The sequence below is a fragment of the Magnolia sinica genome, chromosome 17, assembly GCF_029962835.1.
Source record: "Magnolia sinica isolate HGM2019 chromosome 17, MsV1, whole genome shotgun sequence".
NCBI classification, from domain to species: domain Eukaryota; kingdom Viridiplantae; phylum Streptophyta; class Magnoliopsida; order Magnoliales; family Magnoliaceae; genus Magnolia; species Magnolia sinica.
The window spans coordinates 2,714,504-2,735,392 of NC_080589.1; the positions used below are offsets into that span (position 1 = coordinate 2,714,504).

General features: G+C 45.8%; 1 protein-coding gene across 1 annotated transcript; it reads left to right on the top strand.

The window, feature by feature from the left end:
* Nucleotides 1–2,934: 2,934 nt before the first annotated feature.
* LOC131231745 (uncharacterized) lies at nucleotides 2,935–20,657 on the top strand. Its single transcript, XM_058228045.1, has 4 exons — nucleotides 2,935–3,278; nucleotides 18,194–18,292; nucleotides 19,555–19,602; nucleotides 19,939–20,657. Exons 1-4 carry the CDS (start codon nucleotides 2,935–2,937, stop codon nucleotides 20,045–20,047), a joined length of 600 nt encoding a protein of 199 aa, XP_058084028.1. The 3' UTR covers nucleotides 20,048–20,657.
* The last annotated feature ends 232 nt before the right edge of the window (nucleotides 20,658–20,889 follow it).

Consider the following 20,889-nt stretch of genomic DNA (forward strand, 5'->3'; position numbering starts at 1 on the left):
CCGACTCCCGACTCGGTCGAGAATTTCATTGAAAGGTGGTATGTGGATACCACGGCCTGGAGGAGACTCAATGAAGGTCGGCCAAGTATTGCGTTGTATACTGAAGGTTGATCGACGACCAGGAAGCCAACCATCATCGTCGTCTGATGTGGGGCACTACCAGCAGTGAGTGGTAATGAGACAATCCCTTCGGGCAGCACCTGTCCTCCGGAAAAACCGATCAACGGGGTCCGAACTGGGCGTAGCATGGACCGTTCGATCCCCATTTTGTTGAACGCCTGAGTAAATAACACGTCTGCAGATGACCCCGTATCGACGAGTATCCTGAATACTTTTCGGTTAGCGATCGCCAGGGTGACGATCAACGCATCATCGTGGGGGTGATGGATACCTCGGGCGTCTTCCTCAGTGAACGATATGCAATATCTTTCCCTTTTTTTTTCTTTTGGTAGCCGATCTATAATCATGAGCTCGGACTGAGGCTGACTAAGTTTTCTTGCATGATTCCTTCGTGCATTGTTTGAGTCGCCCCCACCTTGTGGACCGCCGATAATCATCCGGATTTCTTCCATAGGCTGATTCTCGGTCGGGCGTGCCTCAGCTGCCCCAGCTTTAACCATATGTTCTCTGAGTCGGCCGTCTTTGATGAGTCGTTCGATCTCTTCTTTTAGGTGACGGCAATCACTTGTGCTATACCCGTGATCACGGTGATAATGGCAGTATTTATCCTTGTCCCGCCGATTAGGATTACTCCTGAGCTTACTGGGCCAGTTAACAAAGCCTTCGTTTTTTATTTCCATCAATACCTCTTCCCGAGTCTTGTTCAGGGGAGTATATGTGGAAAATCTTCGATCCGGCCGTTTACCCGACCTTCGCTCATCACGCGCTTGATCATCCTTGCGTTTCCTTCCTCCGGCCGAGTCGGCTTCCTTTTTGGCCGACTCTTTGGCCAAAGTTTTAGTTTCACGCAGGATTCGCGCTTCCTCAGCATTCGCATACTTGTCCGACCGTGCCATAAATTCTGCCAGAGTATCGGGGGGAGTTTTGTCTAGAGATGCCAAGAATGGTTTATCTCTAACTCCTTGCATGAGCGCATTGAGGGTCGTTTCTTCTGAATGTTTTCGAACCTGAAGGGATTCGAAATTAAAACGCTTGATATAATCTTTCAGTAGCTCTCCCTGCTTTTGAACTACGTTGTTCAGATGTGCAGGGGGCTTCAATTTCTTCTTTCCGCCGATGAAGTTGGTGAGGAAGGCGTCGCTCAGCTCAGCGAATGAACTGATGGACTTTGGTTTCAACTGTTTGAACCATAGTCGAGCTACATCGGTCAATGTAAGAGAAAAGGCCCGACACATTACTGCATCTGAGGCATCGTGGAGCTCCATGTAGGTTCTGAAGCATTCAATATGCTCGGTCGGGTCGGTCTTGCCGGTGAAAGGAGTGATTTGAGGTAATCGAAACCTCTCGGGCAACCGGGCCTTCAATACCGAGTCCGCATAGGGGGACGCCTTCGCTTCGGACCCGGTTGTATATCCATTCCGGCCGTGCTTCATGTCCGCCATCTCTTTCGCCATCTCTTCCCGCACTTCTCTTTTAAAATTTTGAATATCGGCTTTCCAAGGTTCACCGCTCTCTGCCGTGCCTTCGATGGATGGGCGATTACGCCTTCTTCGCTCTATCTCGTGCCGAAGATCGGTCGGGGTAGGGAAGCGTTGGCCGACTGCGCCTGGAGATGGTTCTGATCCGCCTTGGGGTTGACTCGGCCGGAGATCTGCGGCGCGGAAGGTTGAGGATCAACCGCCGTAGTTGGTACGTGCGCTGGGGTTGTGTTGTCTCCCCTTGAGGATGCGGGAGCGGCGCATTTGTTGCCGATACATTCGTTCCAAAGATCTCGCTTCATCACATTCATATCGCATCGGATTTCTTGAACCTCCTTATCCAACCGCCCGTTTCTCCGATTTCGTTTGTTGCTTGTTCTGGCCGCTCCTCGTTGGCGGTTGTTAGGTGGGTTCGGGGCTGGGGGAACGCTGGACCCACCGGCCCTCCAATCTCATTCAAATCTTCCTCTGGGACCGTCCTTCTAGTCATTACCATTGAAATCAATATAGAGATATGAGATGGCTTTTTTGTACGGTTTCCACAGACGGCGCCAAGTGTTGATGTAAATATCCGGTTCGTCCTCTTTGACCTTCGTATACCTGCACAGAGAGAGAGGACAAAGGAGACCCTGGCTTGAGCAGGGGACCCTCCGATGCCATAGTCAGGCCTGGATTCTGGGTCTAAGTGTATTGATGAGTTTTTAGAGAGAATTCTTTTCGTACCTTTCAGGGTGATCGGGGTCCCTCTTTTATAGCTGCTGGGGCATTTAATCGCACGAGGATTCTCTTCCTGATATTGTGCGCGGGATCTTCTCCAAGTATCACGGAGATTGGATCGTGCCCCTCTCGGGCCTTCATCCGATCCCGTGAGCTTCGGGGTCGGAAACCTTATCCCAAGATATCCGGGACGAGGCTTGATCTTGCGATGGTCGATCTGGTAAGGAGGTCCGCCCGACGCATGCCCGAAATGCTGATGAGTTGTCCGAACCGACTCAACCTTTGCCTCGGTTCGACGCATGCCCGGAATGCTGATGAGTCGTCCGAACCGACTCGACCTTTGTCTCGGTTCGACGCATGCCCGAAATGCTGATGAGTCGTCCGAACCGACTCAGCCTTTGTCTCGGTTCGACGTATGCCCGAAATGCTGATGCGTCGTCCGAACCGACTCAACCTTTGCCTCAGTTTAGCGAATCATGCCTCGGATTTGGCGCATCCTTTGGTGATCCGAGGCATTAAGTCCGAGTCTGCGGAATTGTGCTTTTTGTCCCTATTTTATAACAATTCTAAATCTATAATTTAAAATTATCAAATCTCAATAACCTCTATGTCATAAAAGATGAACAAAACCACCCAAACACACTATAAGAAAGTTGGGCATATCCGACGCTTTTTTAGCGGCGGCCCATCACCGTCGGATGCTCGGTCGACTTTAAAAAAAAAGGCCTGTTACTGTCTGTCTCTCCCTCTCCATCTCCGCCATCTCGTCTCTCCCTCTCCCGTCCTCGATCTCTCTCCCTCATACTCTCTCGATCTCTCTCCCTTCCTCTCCCTCCGCCTCTCGATCTCCCTCTCCTCCCTCTCTCTCGATCTCTCTTTCCCTCGTTTTCTTCGACGTGTTGTTCCTTCTTCTATCTGTCTCCAACAATCGAAGAAAGTAGAAGAAAGAAGAGAAAATCGAAGGTACTCTCTCTCGATCTCTCTCCCTTCATCTCTGTCTCTCTCACTTCCCATTTTGATTATCAAAATTTGGGCAGCAGCCATCGCAGCAGCAGCCATATCCGCCGCTGTCCATGGCCGCTGACATCTGCATGTTGGTTGTTTGAAGAAATGCTTCAACCAATAACGTGTACCACTGTTGTACATTTAATCTCTCTGCTTCTTTCATACTTTTTTGGCCCATCCATGAGTGGACTAGCCTGATATATGGGAGGGGAACAATCAACATAGATCCACCTCATTAGAGGCAGTGATCCCACACATATACCACTTTAGACCATGTATTAAAATGGAATTTCTCACTCCGTTTTTAGTGTATGATTGATTTTGTTAGTTTTTAGGGCAACTTGATTCTAAGGGAAGGATTTGCTATGGATAAAGAGCTGTTTGGAAGGAGAAATTTCACTTTGCATTCCTTTCCTCAGTTGTGAAACTCGCTGAATTGAGAGTTGCTGAAAAACTCAAACTGAGTTAATAAGAATTGAAACCTTGTACTCTGTTGCAGGGAAGAACTTAAACTAACCATTGATTAGTTTGATGACATTATTTGTATTTTATATTACTCATCTAAGCAATATTAAATATTTAATAATCCTAATGTAATTATTAAATATCGAGTCAGGTTGAGTCTTTGAGTCAACACGAACCTTCTTAACATGGTGTTGAGTTTTCCAACCCTCAATCCTGCGGTGAATCAGTGGCTCCCATGGCAGATGACTAGTTTCATCTTCACAACATTCATGTGAATGCATGTCTGTTTGGGTTGGCTGTGGAGCAGAGAACATGCCCAAGAATGCCTAGCCCCACTGATTCAATTGAAAATGACATAGTTTGCCTGTTGATTCTTAATACCTATTAGAACTAATTTCCTCCTAATTTTAATTAACAAGGCCCACTGTTAGTTGTTAATACTTGTAAGTTGGCATAAGTTGGCAACTTACAAGTATTAATTTCCTTTCCTAATTTTGTTGTATGAATTACTTTGGATTAATTTGGATTATCTTGCATTGTGAAAATCTTAATGAGATACTTGCCTTGACCTGTATTGTGAACTTGATGAATTCTTGATTATACTTGCCTGAAATTTTATTTTTTATTTTTTATTTTTTTTAAAGGTAATGTCTTTCTGAATGTCCATCACTGGGTGCATGTTATGTTCCCTATAACTTCATAAGACCAGAGCATTGACATGGCAAGTTATATGGGAAGAGGAGACCCTTTAAATGGTTCTGTGTACGTCTGTAACTTACCTCCTGGAACTGCTGAGAGTATGCTGGCTGATTTTTTTGGCACCATAGGGTTGCTAAAGGTAGGGAGTTCCACCAGGATCATTTTGGAACTATACTTGGTCCTAGTTTTGCTTATCTTTTCATATGCATAAATCGTGAGCTTTGGTAAGCCCACATGTGTACAGGTCAGCTAATGCACACACCACCACATATGCCAGTGTGGCAGACAGGTGAAATATCCAAACCATCATCAGAAGGGTACCAATACATAGATTCCCTATTCCAAGAATCAGGTTGGTCCACTAGTCAGTTGGTCAGAATTAAATGAATAAACGTACGGTTATGAAAAAAGCAGCCAAGGTTTTCTAATCTGCCAACTTATGCCTAGCCCCACTGTTAGTTGTTAATACTTGTAAAACCATGTTGTTGTTGTTGGTTTTTTTTTTTTTTCCTTGTAGAATTATACATACGAATGTTGAGCCTTTCAGCGGTTAGTTGCTTTCTGTTCCGCATACAAAACTGTTTCCTATCACTTCTAATGTTGTTAGTCTCCCTATATATTGTTACACATACAATTTGTTATTGGTAGACTCTCATGTCTTATCTAATGGCACAATACACGCTAATAATTAGCCATTTGCATTGATTAGTTGTTACACGATATTTCTAACAGCTTAACTTGAGTTATTTGCATGCCAAGTTTGCAATTCATAGGTAATTTTTAATGCCTGCGTATCATCCATCACGCTCAGCCAGAGTATAAATCTTTTCTCGTTCTTATGACCGAGCAGGTGATGACTTGACTTGTAGCCGATTCTACAGGATATTAATCTTAAACCCAGATGACTAGAGCATGTGAATCAACGTGCATGGGTCTCATGCTACAAGAAAATGAAGCTTTAGACTCGGACTTAATGCCTCGGGTCACAAAAGGCTGTGTCAAGTCCGAGGCATGATTCGCTAAACCGAGACAAAGGTTGAGTCGGTTCGGACGACTCATCAGCGTCCCGGGCATGTGTCGGGCGGAACACCTTGCCAGACCGACCATCGCTAGGACGAGCCTCATCCCGGATATCTTGGGATAAGATCTCCGACCCCGAAGCTCACGGGATCGGATGAAGGCTCAAGATGGGCACGATCCTATCTCCGTGATATCAGGAGAAGATCCCGCGCTCAATATCAGGAAGAGAATCCTTGTGCGACAGAATGCCGCCAGCAGCTATAAAAGAAGGACCCCGGTCACCTTGAGAGGTACGGAACAAATCCTCTCTAAAAAGCTCCTCAATACTCTTAGACCCAGAATCCAGGCCTGACTTTGGCATCGGAGGGTCCCCTGCTCAAGCCAGGGTCTCCTTTGTCCCCTTTTTTTGTGCAGGTACACGAAGGTCCAAGAGGAGGAACCGGACATTTGCATCAACAGCTTGGCGCCGTCTGTGGGAATCGTACAAAAAGCCATCTCGTATCTCTATACTGATTTCAATGGTGATGACTAGAAGGACGGTCCCAGAAGAAGATTTGAATGAGAATGCGATTACAGGGCCAGCGGGTCCAATCGCGGTTCCCGCAGCCCAGAACCCACCTAACAACCGCCGACGAGGGGCGACCGGAACAAGCAACAATCAGCGGGGTCGCGACGATGGGCGGTTGGACAAGGAGGTTCAAGAAATCCGCTCCGATATGAATATGATGAAGCAGATGCTGTAACGAATGTATCAGCAGCAAATGCAGCCACTCCCGCATCCTCAAGGGGAGACAGCACGCCGGCGGCGGCGGTTGATCCTCAACCTTCCGCGCCGGTCCTTCCGGCCGAGCCAACCCCAAGGCGGATCGGAACCATCTCCAGCGCAGTCGAAATGGCTCCGCTGCACGCTTCCGATCTTCGGCACGAGATAGAACGAAGAAGGCGCAATCGCCCATCCATGGAAGGCACGGCAGAGAGCAGTGAACCTTGGAAAGCCGATATTCAAAATTTTAAAAGAGAAGTGCGGGAAGAAATGACGAAAGAGATGGCGGACATAAAGCACGGCCGGAATGTATATCCAACCGGATCCGAAGCGAAGGCGTCCCCCTTTGTGGACTCGGTACTGAAGGCAAAACGAAGGCTTCGTTAACTGGCCCAGTAAGCTCAGGAGCAATCCTCATCGGCGGGACAAGGATAAATACTGTCATTATCATCGTGATCACGGGCATAACACAAGTGATTGCCGTCACCTAAAAGATGAGATCGAACGACTCATAAAAGACGGCTGACTCAGAGAACATATGGTAAAAGTTGGGGCAGCTGAAGCACGCCCGACCGAGAGTCAGCCTATGGAAGAAATCCGGACAATTATCGGCGGTCCGCAGGGTGGGGGCGACTCAAACAATGCACGAAGGAATCACGCAAGAAAACTTAGTCAGCCTCAGTCCGAGCTCATGATTATAGATCGGCCACCGAAGGAGAAGAAAAGGGAAAGATATTGCATCTCGTTCACAGAGGAAGATGCCCGAGGTATCCATCACCCCCACGATGACGCATTAATTGTCACCCTGACTATCGCTAACCGAAAAGTATTCCGGATACTCGTCGATACGGGGTCATCTGCAGACGTGTTATTTACTCAGGCGTTCGACAAAATGGGGATCGAATGGTCCACACTACGCCCGATTCGGACCCCATTGATCGGTTTTTCCGGAGGGCAGTACTCCCTGAAGGGATTGTCTCGTTACCGCTCACTGCTGGTAGTGCCCCATGTCAGACGACGATGATGGTTGACTTCTTGGTCGTCGATCAACCCTCAGTATACAACGCCATACTCGGCCGACCTTCATTGAGTCTCCTCCAGGCCGTGGTATCCACATACCATCTTTCAATGAAATTTTCGATCGAGTCGGGAGTCGGAATTGTCAAAGGAGACCAGAAGGATGCGAGGAGATGTTACATGATAGCCGTAAAAGGAGCCGCCGACAAAAGTTTGACCAACGTATTAACGATCGAATCATTGGACCCTCGGGGCGAGAATTATGAACGGGGACAGCCGGTCGAGGATCTTGTCTCGGTCCCCTTGGTCGAGACAGATGGATCCAAGAAGTACGAATTGGCTCGTCTCTGCAGTCCCCTTTGAAAGAAAAGCTGATAGCCCTGCTCCGTAGGTACGCCGACGTCTTTGCCTGGAGTCATGAAGATATGCCCGGGATCGACCCCTCTGTGGTGACTCACCGACTCAACATCGATCCGTCGTATCGACCGGTCCGACAGAAGCGGCGACCGCTCGGCCCTGAACGATACGCTGTCATTGAAGAAGAAGTCAACAAACTCCTCCAGGCTAATTTCATAGAAGAAGTGTACTATCCAGAGTGGGTCGCGAACGTCGTGCTCGTAAAGAAATCCAACGGGAAGTGGCGGGTCTGTATTGACTATACTGACTTAAATAAAGCCTGCCCAAAGGATAGCTTTCCGCTTCCAAGGATAGACCAACTAGTAGATAGTACCGCCGGACATGAGCTCCTTAGCTTCATGGACGCTTATTCAGGATATAATCAAATTGCAATGCATAAGACAGATAAATCAAAAACTACCTTTGTCACCGACAAAGGCCTTTATTGTTACCGAGTGATGCCATTTGGTCTGAAGAATGCCGGCGCAACCTATCAAAGATTAGTTAATAAAATCTTTGCTCGGCTTATAGGCCGAACCATGGAAGTATATATTGATGACATGCTCGTCAAGAGTATACACGCGGCAGATCATGTGAACGATTTGGAGGAAATGTTTCTCACCCTACGAAAGTTTCGGATGAAGCTGAATCCAAATAAATGCGCTTTTGGGGTGCGCTCTGGAAAGTTCCTCGGTTTCTTGGTTAGTCAGCGAGGAATAGAGGCAAACCCCGAGAAGATAAAGGCTTTGATTGATATGAAATCCCTAAAACCATAAAGGACATCCAAAGGTTGACTAGTCGCAGGACTTAATCGGTTCCTGTCCAGAGCCACGGATAGATGTCTCCCTTTCTTCAGCAGTTGAAAGGGAGACAAACAATGGATGGACGGAAGAATGTGAAGCGGCATTCCAACAACTAAAATCATGCCTCGGTTCTGCCCTTTCTTATCAAAGCCCGAATCGGGAGTCTTTGCTCCTTTACCTAGCGGTGTCCGAGGCGGTTAGTTCGGCTTTGATACGGGAATCAAGGAAAGCAATCGCCGGTCTATTACGTTAACATTACCGGCAGAAACGAGATACCCAAGCTTGAAAAAAGTCGCCTTGGCTTTAATAACTTCCTCTCGCCGACTCAGGCCGTATTTCCATGTCCATACCATCATCGTGATGACCGATCTCCCGCTTCGTCAGGTATTGCAGAAACCAGAAGCTTCCGGCCGACTCACGAAATGGGCCATTGAATTGAGTGAATTTGACATTCAATACAGACCGAAGGCAGCAATCAAAGGGCAAGCAGTAGCTGATTTTATTGCCGAGGGAACACCACCATCACTCCCGGTCAACGATATGCCAAAGGATGTTGCAGTTCCAGCAACGACCACTTCCCCGACCCTTTCCTGCCCTATTCCCTAGAGGCTGTTTGTCGACGGTTCTTCCAACTCGAAGGCAAGTGGGGCTGGGGTTGTGCTGGAAACCCCCGATCATACCTATATACAGTATGCCTTACGACTTGGGTTCCAAGCGTCGAACAATACGGCGGAATATGAAGCGTTGTTACTCGGCCTCCGTCTCGCCGCTAGCTTGGAGGTCACGCACCTCAGTGTTTTCAGCGACTCTCAGTTGGTTGTCAATCAAATTACCGGTGTATACCAGACACGGAAAGACCAGTTAAGAGCGTACATGCAGAAAGCGAAAGAACTTATCAACGGATTTCAACTCTGTCGTGTCACTCGGATCCCTCGTACGGAAAACAGCAAAGCCGATTTGTTAGCAAAGCTCGCCTCAGCCGATGAAGATGAAATACCTAGGTCCGTCCCTGTCGAATACGTCGATAAGCCGAGTATAGACGAACCAATTAGCGAGGCCGTCAATACAATCAACTCGGAACCATCCTGGATCGATCCAATCCGCCAATACCTTGACGAAGGGAAGTTGCCCGAGGATCGCGCCGAGGCTCGACGAATTAAGATCCGAGCCTCCCGTTACACCATACTCAACGGAACCCTCTATAAGAAAGGTTACTACGCCCCGTTGCTGCGATGCCTCGAACCCAGCGAGGCGGACTATGCATTACGGGAAATCCATGAAGGAATCTGCGGAAACCACTCTGGAGGGCGATCTCTCACCCATAAGGTCCTACGACAGGGATATTACTGGCCCACTATCCAACACGATGCTCGCCAGCTCGTCCAAAAATGCGACAAATGTCAACACTTCGCGGCAATTCCGAGGCAAGCCCCCGAGGCACTGACGCCGATGACCTGTCCCTGGCCCTTCGCACAATGGGGTGTCGACATCGTAGGCCCGCTCCCTATGGGAAAAGGTCAGACCAAGTTTGCTGTGGTAGCAGTGGACTATTTCACGAAGTGGGCCGAGGCGGAGCCATTAGCTAAAATAACCGAGCAGAAGATCACCGAGTTTGTGTGGAAAAATATTATCTGCCGATTCGGAGTACCCCGTACCATTGTCACAGACAATGGAAGGCAATTTGATAACAGGAGCTTTCGCGAGATGTGCGACAACCTCGGAATCAGAAGCGTTTATTCTTCACCTCATCACCCTCAAACCAACGGACAAGTTGAGGCGGTTAACAAGATTATCAAGCAACATCTTCGGACCAAGCTTGGCCGGGCCAAAGGAGCATGGGCCGAAAAGCTCCCGAAGATTCTTTGGGCTTACCGAACTACGGCTCGAACAACCACAGGAGAGACTCCGTTTTCACTAGCTTATGGCTCGGAAGCCGTCACTCCCGTTGAAGTCGGATTACCTTCGGCTCGAATCACCTCATTCAATGCGAAGAGAATGAAGAACTCCTTGCACTCGGACTCGACCTTCGGGACGAACAAAGGGAAGTGGCACGGGCTGCGCACGGAGGCGCGACAACGACAAGTGGCTCGTTTTACAATACCCGGGTTAAGATTAGAAGGTTTCGAATGGGAGATATGGTTCTCAGAAAAGTTTTTTCCAACACCAAGGAATTTGGGTCGTGCTGGGACCCAATTGGGAAGGACCCTATATCGTCTCGGGCACCATACGACCAGGAACGTATCGGCTAGAAGACCTAAACGGACAACCATTGCCTCACCCTTGGAACGCTGAACACCTCAAGGTCTACTATCCTTAGCTCGGTACTCAATGTTTAAAGACTCTGAACTAAGAAAGATTAAAGCCAAATCAAATGAATAAAGCTAAGCATTTTTCTTTCATTCATCAAAGCACGTACAAATACAATGTGTGACTACATCAAAGTGAATAGAGAGAAAAAATCAAAGGGCCCTGGTAACTGTCCTCATGCATCGGCCTCGTCCCCAGCAGCAGTGTCTTCGGCAGCGGCGTCCGGGTTCTCGGGTTCCGAGGCTGCTCCACCCTCGATTTCTGAAAGGTCAAGGTCAGGAAAAGATTCCTTTATATCCTTGACGCATTCCAGATATCCGCTTTGGAACAAGCGGTCCCTCTCGTCCTCGAACTCCGCCGACTCAAGGAAAGCTTGGACGGCTTGGTCCCTGGCCTTCTCAGCCTCCCGAGCCTTCTCGTCGGCCTGCCGAATATGCTCCGCCGCCTCAAGCTTAGCCTGAGCTAAGTCATCTGCGCACGAAGCATGAACTGCGAGAATTCGCCGGTTCTCTTCTTCAGCTTCGGAGAGCAGAGGCAACCTCCGCTCTCGCTTCATCCAAGGCTCTTCTGGAGGAAGCCGCCTCTGCTCCCGCATCTTCGGCAGCCTTCCGGGCAAGGGCCGCCTCGCCTGTCAGGATGCCGACCCGGATTTCGGCCTCCTCGCGTCGCCCTTCGGCTTCTGACAGAAGGGTCTGCAGCCGATGAGTTGAGGATAGCTCCTTGCTGGCCTTAATCAAGCAGGGAGCGAGTTCGAAAAGCATCCTCGCTGCATGGCTGATGGTTTGCGATGACGGGGCGTTATAGAGCCTCACGAACTCTCTTTCGCCCCCGTGGGCTAAGGCCCAGAGAACCATCCCCGATACCACTTGCTGCAGGACAGATGGCCCTTCCTGGTTCGTCTCCTCCCCTCTGGAGGATGCGGTCCTCGTCTCACCTTCCCCTCTGGAAGACGCGGCCCTGGTCTCTTCCTCCCGTCTCGGAACGTCCGTTTCAACGTTTGCCGAGTCGGGTGCCGCCTGAGGTTCCGAGGCAGCAACCGCCGTCTCTTCAGCCCTTTCTTCTGGGTCGGGAATTACGACGACGGGAGGGGCAGAAGAACTCGCTGGCTCTTTCTCCTTCCGCACCACCTTTTGCCTCTTAGGCGGCCGAGGCTCCGACAAAAGAACTGACCGCGGAGGAGCCTTCAACTTCGTGACTGCCCTAAGGGGAGGACGAGCTCCAGTCATTTCTGAGGGAGCCGGCTCGTGAATAATCCTGAGATTGGGACGGGCTTCAGGCAGATCTGTAAAAAAAAAAAAAAAAAAAAAAAACGAAGTAAGTCAGGGGAAATTCGGAAAACTCAGAAGACACATTTTCAATTACCTGTGACTTCCGAGTCTAGACCTGCAAGATGAAGGCGTTCCGGCTGTAGAAGCACCTTCCAAGACCTGTCTGCCGGATCCAACGTCCTCAACTCTTTGATCCGAGCCGAGGCACTAGAGCCGAGCTTCGCCCGCTTCTTCGGGATATCTGCCAGACACAAGTCCTTCAGACTCAGAATATTACAAAAAATGAAAAAGGACGAGAGAGAGAGAACCCAAGTCACCTGCCCTCTGGAATGTCCGAGGAACACGAGCCTCGTAAGACCCGGAGTCATCAGTCTCCCAGCGACCACATGCCCAAAACCAACGCTCTCTCCAATGTTTGTTGGAAGTGGGAGGGTCAGTTATCAAGGAACCGCCTCCGCCTCGCCAAGCAGCGAAGACGTAGAAGCCAGGGTAGTTCGGATTCACCCGCACTTGGTACAGGTGGAGAAATTCGTCGACTGTGAGCGGTGGCTGTTCCATCTCGGCCCACAACACCGCACACCCGAATAAGTTCCTCCACCCGTTCGGGACTATCTGCCCCGGGGCAATCTGAATGCGAGACAATACTCCCCGGACGATGGCCTGAAGGGGCAGACGCAAGCCGCATTGCATTGACACTTGGTAAATGGCGACCGCCCCAGCAGGAGGGTGATCCGGCAAGTCATTTGGACTGGGGAAATAGGTGATGACCGACTGGGGGATGTGATACCCGATTCGGATTCTGTCTAAGTCCGCCTCAGTTAAAACTGAGGGAACCGGACCGCTTAAATCTTCCCCCGATCCTTCTCCTTCAGACTCGGCATGCGCCGGTTCATCAACGGGAACTGGGTCGGAGGTTCCCTCGGTAATCAACATTTCATCTTCTTCCTCCTCATCTTCCTCCATGCCCCTTGGGAAGTTAGGCCTTCCCGGGCGGGTTAATAAAGACGACCCACCACGAGAAGGAACAACGAAGGTAGGGCGCTCCGCCGGAGCTTCAGTGACTCTCTCAGATAGAAAAGCAGCGTTGGCATCCACTGCTATCTCCGTAAGCGATTCCGCAACATTCCAAAAACGTTGCGCTTCGCCTTCGTCTCCGGAAGCTCCCCCCTGGGGACTTCGAGAACCCCTATCCGCCATTATTATCTAATAGAGAGGGAGGAGAAACTCACCGGAGGGAGAAAGGAAAACGGAAATGGCGGAAGGAAGCGCTGACGGTTAAGAGAGAGGAAAGGAAGAAGATGAAAGACTGAGAAGGCTCCAAAGGGAATGAAAAGTAGGAATGGCAATAGAAGTTCAAAATGCGGGACCCCCACCAATTTATAAGATTGCCATACGGCGGGAGTAATTAATGAGGAAATGATTCGACGCCTGCATCGATTCCCCCACTCGACACGTGGCGCTCGTCGACTGACGACAATAATGCCCTTGCTACGTGTCCAACCCTCATTGGCGGGAGGAGCGATTTGACGGCTGACGGCGCATGCGATGTCAGGAACCGAACCGCCTCCCGTCAAAGGCGACATGGAACGCATTAAATGACTACCTACTGTCTCGGACTGGGTTGTGAACCGACTCAAAACTCGCTACTCCTAAGTGTCATATGAAACACACGGAGTAAGGGGGGCTTACTGTTGGGGATAAAAAATACAAGTCCGCAGACTCGGACTTAATGCCTCGGGTCACAAAAGGATGTGTCAAGTCCGAGGCATGATTCGCTAAACCGAGACAAAGGTTGAGTCGGTTCGAACGACTCATCAGCGTCCCGGGCATGTGTCGGGCGGAACACCTTGCCAGACCGACCATCGCTAGGACGAGCCTCATCCCGGATATCTTGGGATAAGATCTCCGACCCCGAAGCTCACGGGATCGGATGAAGGCTCAAGATGGGCACGATCCTATCCCCGTGATCCCAGGAGAAGATCCCGCGCTCAATATCAGGAAGAGGATCCTTATGCGACAGAATGCCCCAGCAGCTATAAAAGAAGGACCCCGGTCACCTTGAGAGGTACGGAACAAATCCTCTCTAAAAAGCTCCTCAATACTCTTAGACCCAGAATCCAGGCCTGACTTTGGCATCGGAGGGTCCCCTGCTCAAGCCAGGGTCTCCTTTGTCCCCTTTTTAATCTTAAACCCAGATGACTAGAGCATGTGAATCAACGTGCATGGGTCTCATGCTACAAGAAAATGAAGCTTTACCGGCCCATTTTTTACCGGTAAATGTGAAGAAAAAGAAAAACTGGAATTTAATTGAAATGATAGCATAAGATTGTGTTTCTGGGGTATATATGAAGCAAAGAAGAGCTAGAATGATAAGTACTATTTTATGTAGTTTTGAATTCGCCGAGATTTTGGTTTTGTGTTTGTAGAATTTACATTGTTGGGTTCTTTGGCTTCTTCTTCTTCTTCTTTTTTTCTTTTTTTTTCTCGATAGCAGGCACATTTTTTAAAGAAAGCTCAGGGTCTTTGTCTTCTCTCTCCGAAAGGTTCTTTGATGGGTAGGTGAATTTGAATTTCCTTGGAGTTTTATTCTCTCTGTCATTTTGGGGTAGGCAATTTTGATTTGTGCAAAATGTGGTTATTGTGTCTTTCATGCAAGCAATGGATAATCTAGTGGAAATTATTTGCATCGATTTGGAGGTGGTTTGACAGCTTGGATTTTGGCAATTTTGGTGCTTTTGGATTTTGAATCCAAATCCATGCCAAAATCTTGTGTTTGGCACCTTGGAATTTGGTGGATTAGGATTTGAAATTGTCAAAAAGGGCACTTTTCATTTCCTGTTTGGCACCTTGGAATTTGTTGGATTAGGATTTGGCAATTTGATGGATTAGGATTTGAAATTGTCAGAAAGTAAGAAAATAATATGAATTTCTATTTTTATTTCACTAAAGCATTTCATTATTTTTATATGAAAATCTGCATGCTAATTGTTTGAGGAAATGCCTCAACCAAGAACGTTCTTGTGTTAATCATGCTAGAGGTCCTGCGTTTCAACTCTCTGTAAATGGGGCACAAATCTCTGTATGGTTGGATGAACCCATTGTATCATCCATCTAGTTGACCCTTCTTTGGTGGACCAACACATAAATTCACAATGACTGGGGAATTTTCCCCTGTTGACCATTTTTGTTTTCAGTCATCTGTTCGATCAAATGGCCAGGACGATTATGTCAGTTTGACTTTTGAACTGTGGTCATCCACAATAGGACCTACCAGAAGGATGTTTTGGATCATCCAAATATACAGCTATGCAGAGCTCACCAATCTATAGACCAATCAGAGGACCTCAAGGACTCCACTGGCCTACATGATGAATGGCCTGGACTAACTCCAGCAGGGTACAACACTAGATACACAGGCATTCAGAAGATGTACATGTGCCATACATTAACATAAATCAAACAGACTCAATTGTGGAACCTAGTGTTTCAAAATCAGATTGCTTGAGCAAGCCTAACCTCTGATTTGTAGAAACTTGTTAGCTGAAATAGGACCATTGGATTTTTATTTTTTATTTTTCCATTTTTAATTGTCCAATATATGTCTACCAATCTGATAGTCAGATGATTAAATAAGCGGTAGTTTATGATACATCAAAACTGGGATTTATGATATGGATAGTGTAATTTGAATTAGTTGTATGGCATGTGTAAAACTTCATAGTAATTTCCAAGTTCCTCTTTACGATTTCTCCATGCCTAAAATTTTCTATGTACAAACACATGCAACGTAAAGGCTAAGCAAGGAAACTGATGAACAACTACTGAATTTGTGGTGCGTTTGGCTGTACCCCAACTCGCTAGCTTATGGGATATAAAAAGAGAAGAAGAAGAAGAATAGCATTACATGGAATACCTTTTTCACGACACTTTGGCCCAAACTCGATATTAGTATGAAAGTGACATATACCAATTTCTTAGCCAGCCACCAATATAGAGACATCACGATTCTCGAGATATGGTGGGTTCTGGTAATAGTTTATGTTATTTTCTAGGTTGTGGTGTCTCACCCACTGTAACAACCAAGTCCAAATTGTGGTCCCCATTGTGAAAAATAGCGCCGAATTGCCAGTGATCAGATGATCTTAGCCATTTTCTTTTCTCTTGTTGAATTTAAGCCGCTGAATGTTTTTATTTTAGTGGTTCACTCAACGGCCAGCAATTGGATGGTTAGGATTATCAATGGGAGGGTTTTCAGTCTATACTTAACCAACAATGGGCTATATAATTTGATTGGTCTGTTTTCACATGAATGTATGCTATGTGTATGGTGGATGAGACAACATAAAGTAAAGAGTGCTGGTGAATGGCCTGGATCTCCAGCTGAGGTTCCCAGAGCAGATTCAGGCTCGTCATCCATCTCTTTGTCAACTGAATGTGTCTCATCTAATGTTCTGGTACTTGTGTCTCAATTCTGCTCTTTAACTCATCTCGGCCATCAGTTAGCACCACTGATACAACTCTTTCTTCTGGCAATGGAGCTTTGGATCCTATGGATACGTCTCCTTGTTCTACTAACCACTTAGATGGCATACGTGATGACAACACTTACACAAGATTTGCAAATCAACAAAACCTGGAAGAAGGGCATCACCAGAAGCCATAAAGATGTGGAAAGAAAATGGTTTTACTAGGTAAATATACAAAAGGATGTACTAAATGGCTGAGTGTTAGCAAGTTGTTAATATTACTTGGAGCATAGTTCAAGAGCTTCTACCACTTCTTTCGAATTCAGCGCCATTTGCCATTTATCATCAATATCTTCAGGTCCAATGCCCTGGGTCCTATTGGCTTTATTTTGTGTGCATCTGTTAGTCTACTCTTTTTAATGGTAATCATGTTAAAATGCACTAGGATGACTTCACTCCGTAGGAGCTTCATACTTGGAGTGTGTTTCAAGAAACATGGCCAGCAAAACCATCAAAGTACGGTTTGTTTATTGTCCAAAATGTCAGAAGCTTCTAACAGAGTTGAGCAAACATCTGGTGATACTCCTGATACTTGTTTTTTAGTCTGATTTTGTACACATCTGGTGATACTCCTGATACTTGTTTTTTAGTCTGATTCTGTATACATTCCCCATCTATGATACTCCTGAGTTAAAGGTAACTATTTCAGTGGCAAACAATGCATGTTGGACAATTGGAGAACTGGCAGTTAACATCAGTCATCTTGCTGAATTCCCAGTTAAACACATAATTTCAGTGGAATGCAGGGTCTAATCTTGTTCTTTTTGGAGGCTTCAGGCAATATTTTGATCACTTTCTAGAATATCTCAAATATTTCTTGAATAAGGGAATCTTCATGGCAGGGCCCATCTCTTGCAAGGCTTGCATTTTCAAGAGACATGGTTTTGTTAATGGGATGAATAGCTTTGCATGCGGTCATTTTGCCTTTAGAATTGTAATACCACAAAAATCAGTGCGTGTATCACTTTCAAAGCACACCGCCACCTCTTATGCGAATGTGTACCATTAAGCTAGGGGGTGGAATCATCTTAATCTACTCTTTACTCTTCTTCTTTATATACACAATTTGGTTTTAATTGCCCTGTATGCATCTGATATGATTTCTATTTTAGTTGGTCTTTGGCTCTTTCATTAGCTTTGTCTATAGAAACCATCTGCCAGCGAGATTCAAATGTTGATACCATAACCTACAGGTGTGTGAGATTTCCTAGTAGCTAAATTTAGCACTATTTGGATATGTAAATTAACTTATGAGCAGAATGTTTTGCTCAATGTTGTTTAAATCCTACAGTTTTCTGTTCGGATCCTATGATCTAATTGAAATCTCAGAGGGGGCAGAATTGCCTTTAGGGAAGATGATGAAGCGTCTGAAATCCCAAAGAATGAAGAAAACGTCTGATGGACAGCCCGAATCTCTTACAATGTGTTATGTTGGAACATGGGCAGCATCTGGGTTGTGGTGACTGTAGATGGTGGATGCAAGAATGCATTGTTTCTACATTTGAATGTGTCTAGATGCCCAATAGAAATGTCATTTATGCATAGACTGTTGAGGTTGCTTATGCTGTTTCTAATCCAGATGTGTTTGAGTGGTTTTGCTTCTTTGCAGCTGCAATCATCAGGATGGAAGACGGAATGTCTTCTATCGTCTTCGACTGTTTGGAGGGAACATTCGATTCATGGTCCTTCGAATGAAAAGATCAACTAGGTCAGCCTCTGCTCCGTTATATCCCCTTGTCCGTTCGATCCTTGCTCATGCCCCCAATGCAGAATAGAGGAATTATATCCTGCATGGCAGTACACGACTGTTTCTTGCTGCATGGCCCACGTTTCAGCAATCCATAATGAAAAGAACAACAGTACCTTTTCTTTGAATGAGAATACTGTTGGGGTTCCTTGGGATTTCTATGGCTCCACTGTATTTTTGGCACATGAAAAGCGGTTGCATTCATAGTATGAATTCAGTGGGCTCTCTGAACTGTTGGCTGTCCTTGAAAGGGTTGTCATAGAATGATTGGCCAAGAGTTTGCAATGTACATTCAAGTTTTTTTTTTTTTGTTTGTACTAGGGGAATATAATGCTTCACAGGCCTACATTAACTTGTTCATCTATCAATGCCATAAAACCAATATGCTTAATTCTTAACAACAAAAAAGTAAAAAAGAATCACATCGGGAAGCATTTATAAAATGATTTGCAATTGATAGATCAATACAAATAGTATGTTCCTATGGCTAATTAATAGTGTTTTCATAGCAGATCTTCTTACATAGTTATGGTGAACATGTTTCCAATTGCTATGACAAATACTGTAAAATGGGATGTTTCTTGCCACATCTGTTTCTTAGCCTGGAAACTATGACTTCTTATATGCCGAAGTCATTAGTCTAATTAAGTTTACTTTTTCTCTGCTATCCACATTAAATATAAAGAGATGCTTCATTTTCGTTTACTTCACCGAATTTCATATTCAGACATAATGAATGCTCTCAATTGGATACTTACAGCCAACACTGTTTAACCACTGTCAACTGAACTTCATAATGAATCTCCTGCAGGGTGCTTCATAACCACTGTGTATGTTGAAGCTAATTTGGCTGATGCCCCAATTCTTGACGGTCTACTACCGATTTCTGTGTTTGTGAATCAATATCTTCATGTAAATTTAACAAATGATTGACCGATTCGAAGACAAGCACAAAAATGGATCACCATGCAATGCCATCTAGTTGAAGTAATGGACTATTGGTTATACAAGCTGCTTATAAATATGATTTTACCACAGAAACTGATTGTTCATGTCTATTGTTTCTTCTTTCTCAGAAACAATCAAAATTTCTGCAACGCTTGTAAAGAGAGGAAACCTTGTCCCAGACTGACAGTAACCCACATTTCAACAACTTTTTTCAAAAAAAAAAACTTGTCTTCTGCAACCCCACTCTTAGTGACATTCTATCTGGTTGTAAACAGGGGCACCTTCTGTGATTTGAGGCTTCATCTCATCATTAATAATGCCAGGTTTGCTCTTTTAAGTCACTAGATAAAACCCAAGATTTCTGCATCCATATTCACTCTACAACCGTCATTACTGTCTGACTGCTGCACCCTTCGTGTATTCCAGATCATATAAATGATGGGCCACATTCAAATATTGCATCAATTGCAAAAGTAGATATAACATTTACATACCAATTCATGCATTAATTTTGAATTCTTTCCTCTCTTGCTTTTCTTAATATACTGATGAAGGCATTGCCTTCTTTTATTGTGATTGGTTCATATTTAAAGATCCTTCTGGTGTTGTTGTTACAACCCAGGCTGAAAATGTAAAGATTCTTCTTTTGTGGATCACAGATATCTGATGTGGTTGATGAGGAAGTCTGCAAGCTGGATGAAAAGTTCAAGGAAGGGAGTCAGTCATGTTCGAGTTCGTGTTCGTGTTCTTGGCTTTAGGCATCTATAAGGATTGACAATGGATGTTTTAAAGGTTACCTAGTTTATTTTCCCCTAGAATAGCAAAAAGTGAGTTTGGTCCGGTCCCATCCACTATTGGTCCATTATATCAGCAGTTTAGATTATCTACATGGACCCCACTTCTCCAAAATCAATGGTCATAGTATTACTCTAGAAAAAAGTTATATTTTTGTTTTGTTTTTTGTCTATTTTCTGACTTAGACCTTGAATCTTTTCTTTTTTGTTTTTGTGTGTGTATGTAGTGTTTCTAATTGTCTTACAAATTCCCTGCTTTATCTTCAAACAGGTGGCACTGGCACACTTCCTCTTCTCTGCCATTATTATATTATGTCAAGGTAAATTCAAGACGGATCTGTGTTTTACATGTCACAGCCACTCAGAACACAATGAATGGTGATTTGGAGTGTGACTTAATTTTAACTGCTAACTGGTGCTGATGCCTTTTACTGCTACACAGCTCACCATAGATCGACAGAAGAAACCAGTCCGTTGGAAACAATGGCAATCATTGGCAACAAGGAGATCATTGACATTAACCAAGGTATGTTAGCTGTTTAGACTGGTGTATTAAAAAAAAAAAAAAAAAAAACTAGGATACATGTGGGTCTACCTTTTCTTTTCTTTTCGTTTCTTTTAACTTTTAGATGAGAAAGATTTCCTCTAGGTTACGGATTGTCAGGGGCCATGGCCTCTATAGCTACGAATTTAATCCGTAGCAAACTTTGAAGAGGTCGCCACTAATGGCTACGGTCGTACTGTGCATCCATCTTTAGCTACGAATTTTATCCGTAGCTTTTGATAATGTAGCGGCGGTCAGTACAACCGTCAGTA

Bases quoted from the DNA above. Each gene is read 5' to 3' on its own strand.
- LOC131231745 (XM_058228045.1), top strand. From the start codon at position 2,935: ATGAACAAAACCACCCAAACACACTATAAGAAAGTTGGGCATATCCGA. The intron at 18,293-19,554 runs GTCAGCCTCTGC...GGTTGTAAACAG, and splicing joins CGAATGAAAAGATCAACTAG to GGGCACCTTCTGTGATTTGA. The intron at 19,603-19,938 runs GTTTGCTCTTTT...TGTGGATCACAG, and splicing joins CTCATCATTAATAATGCCAG to ATATCTGATGTGGTTGATGA.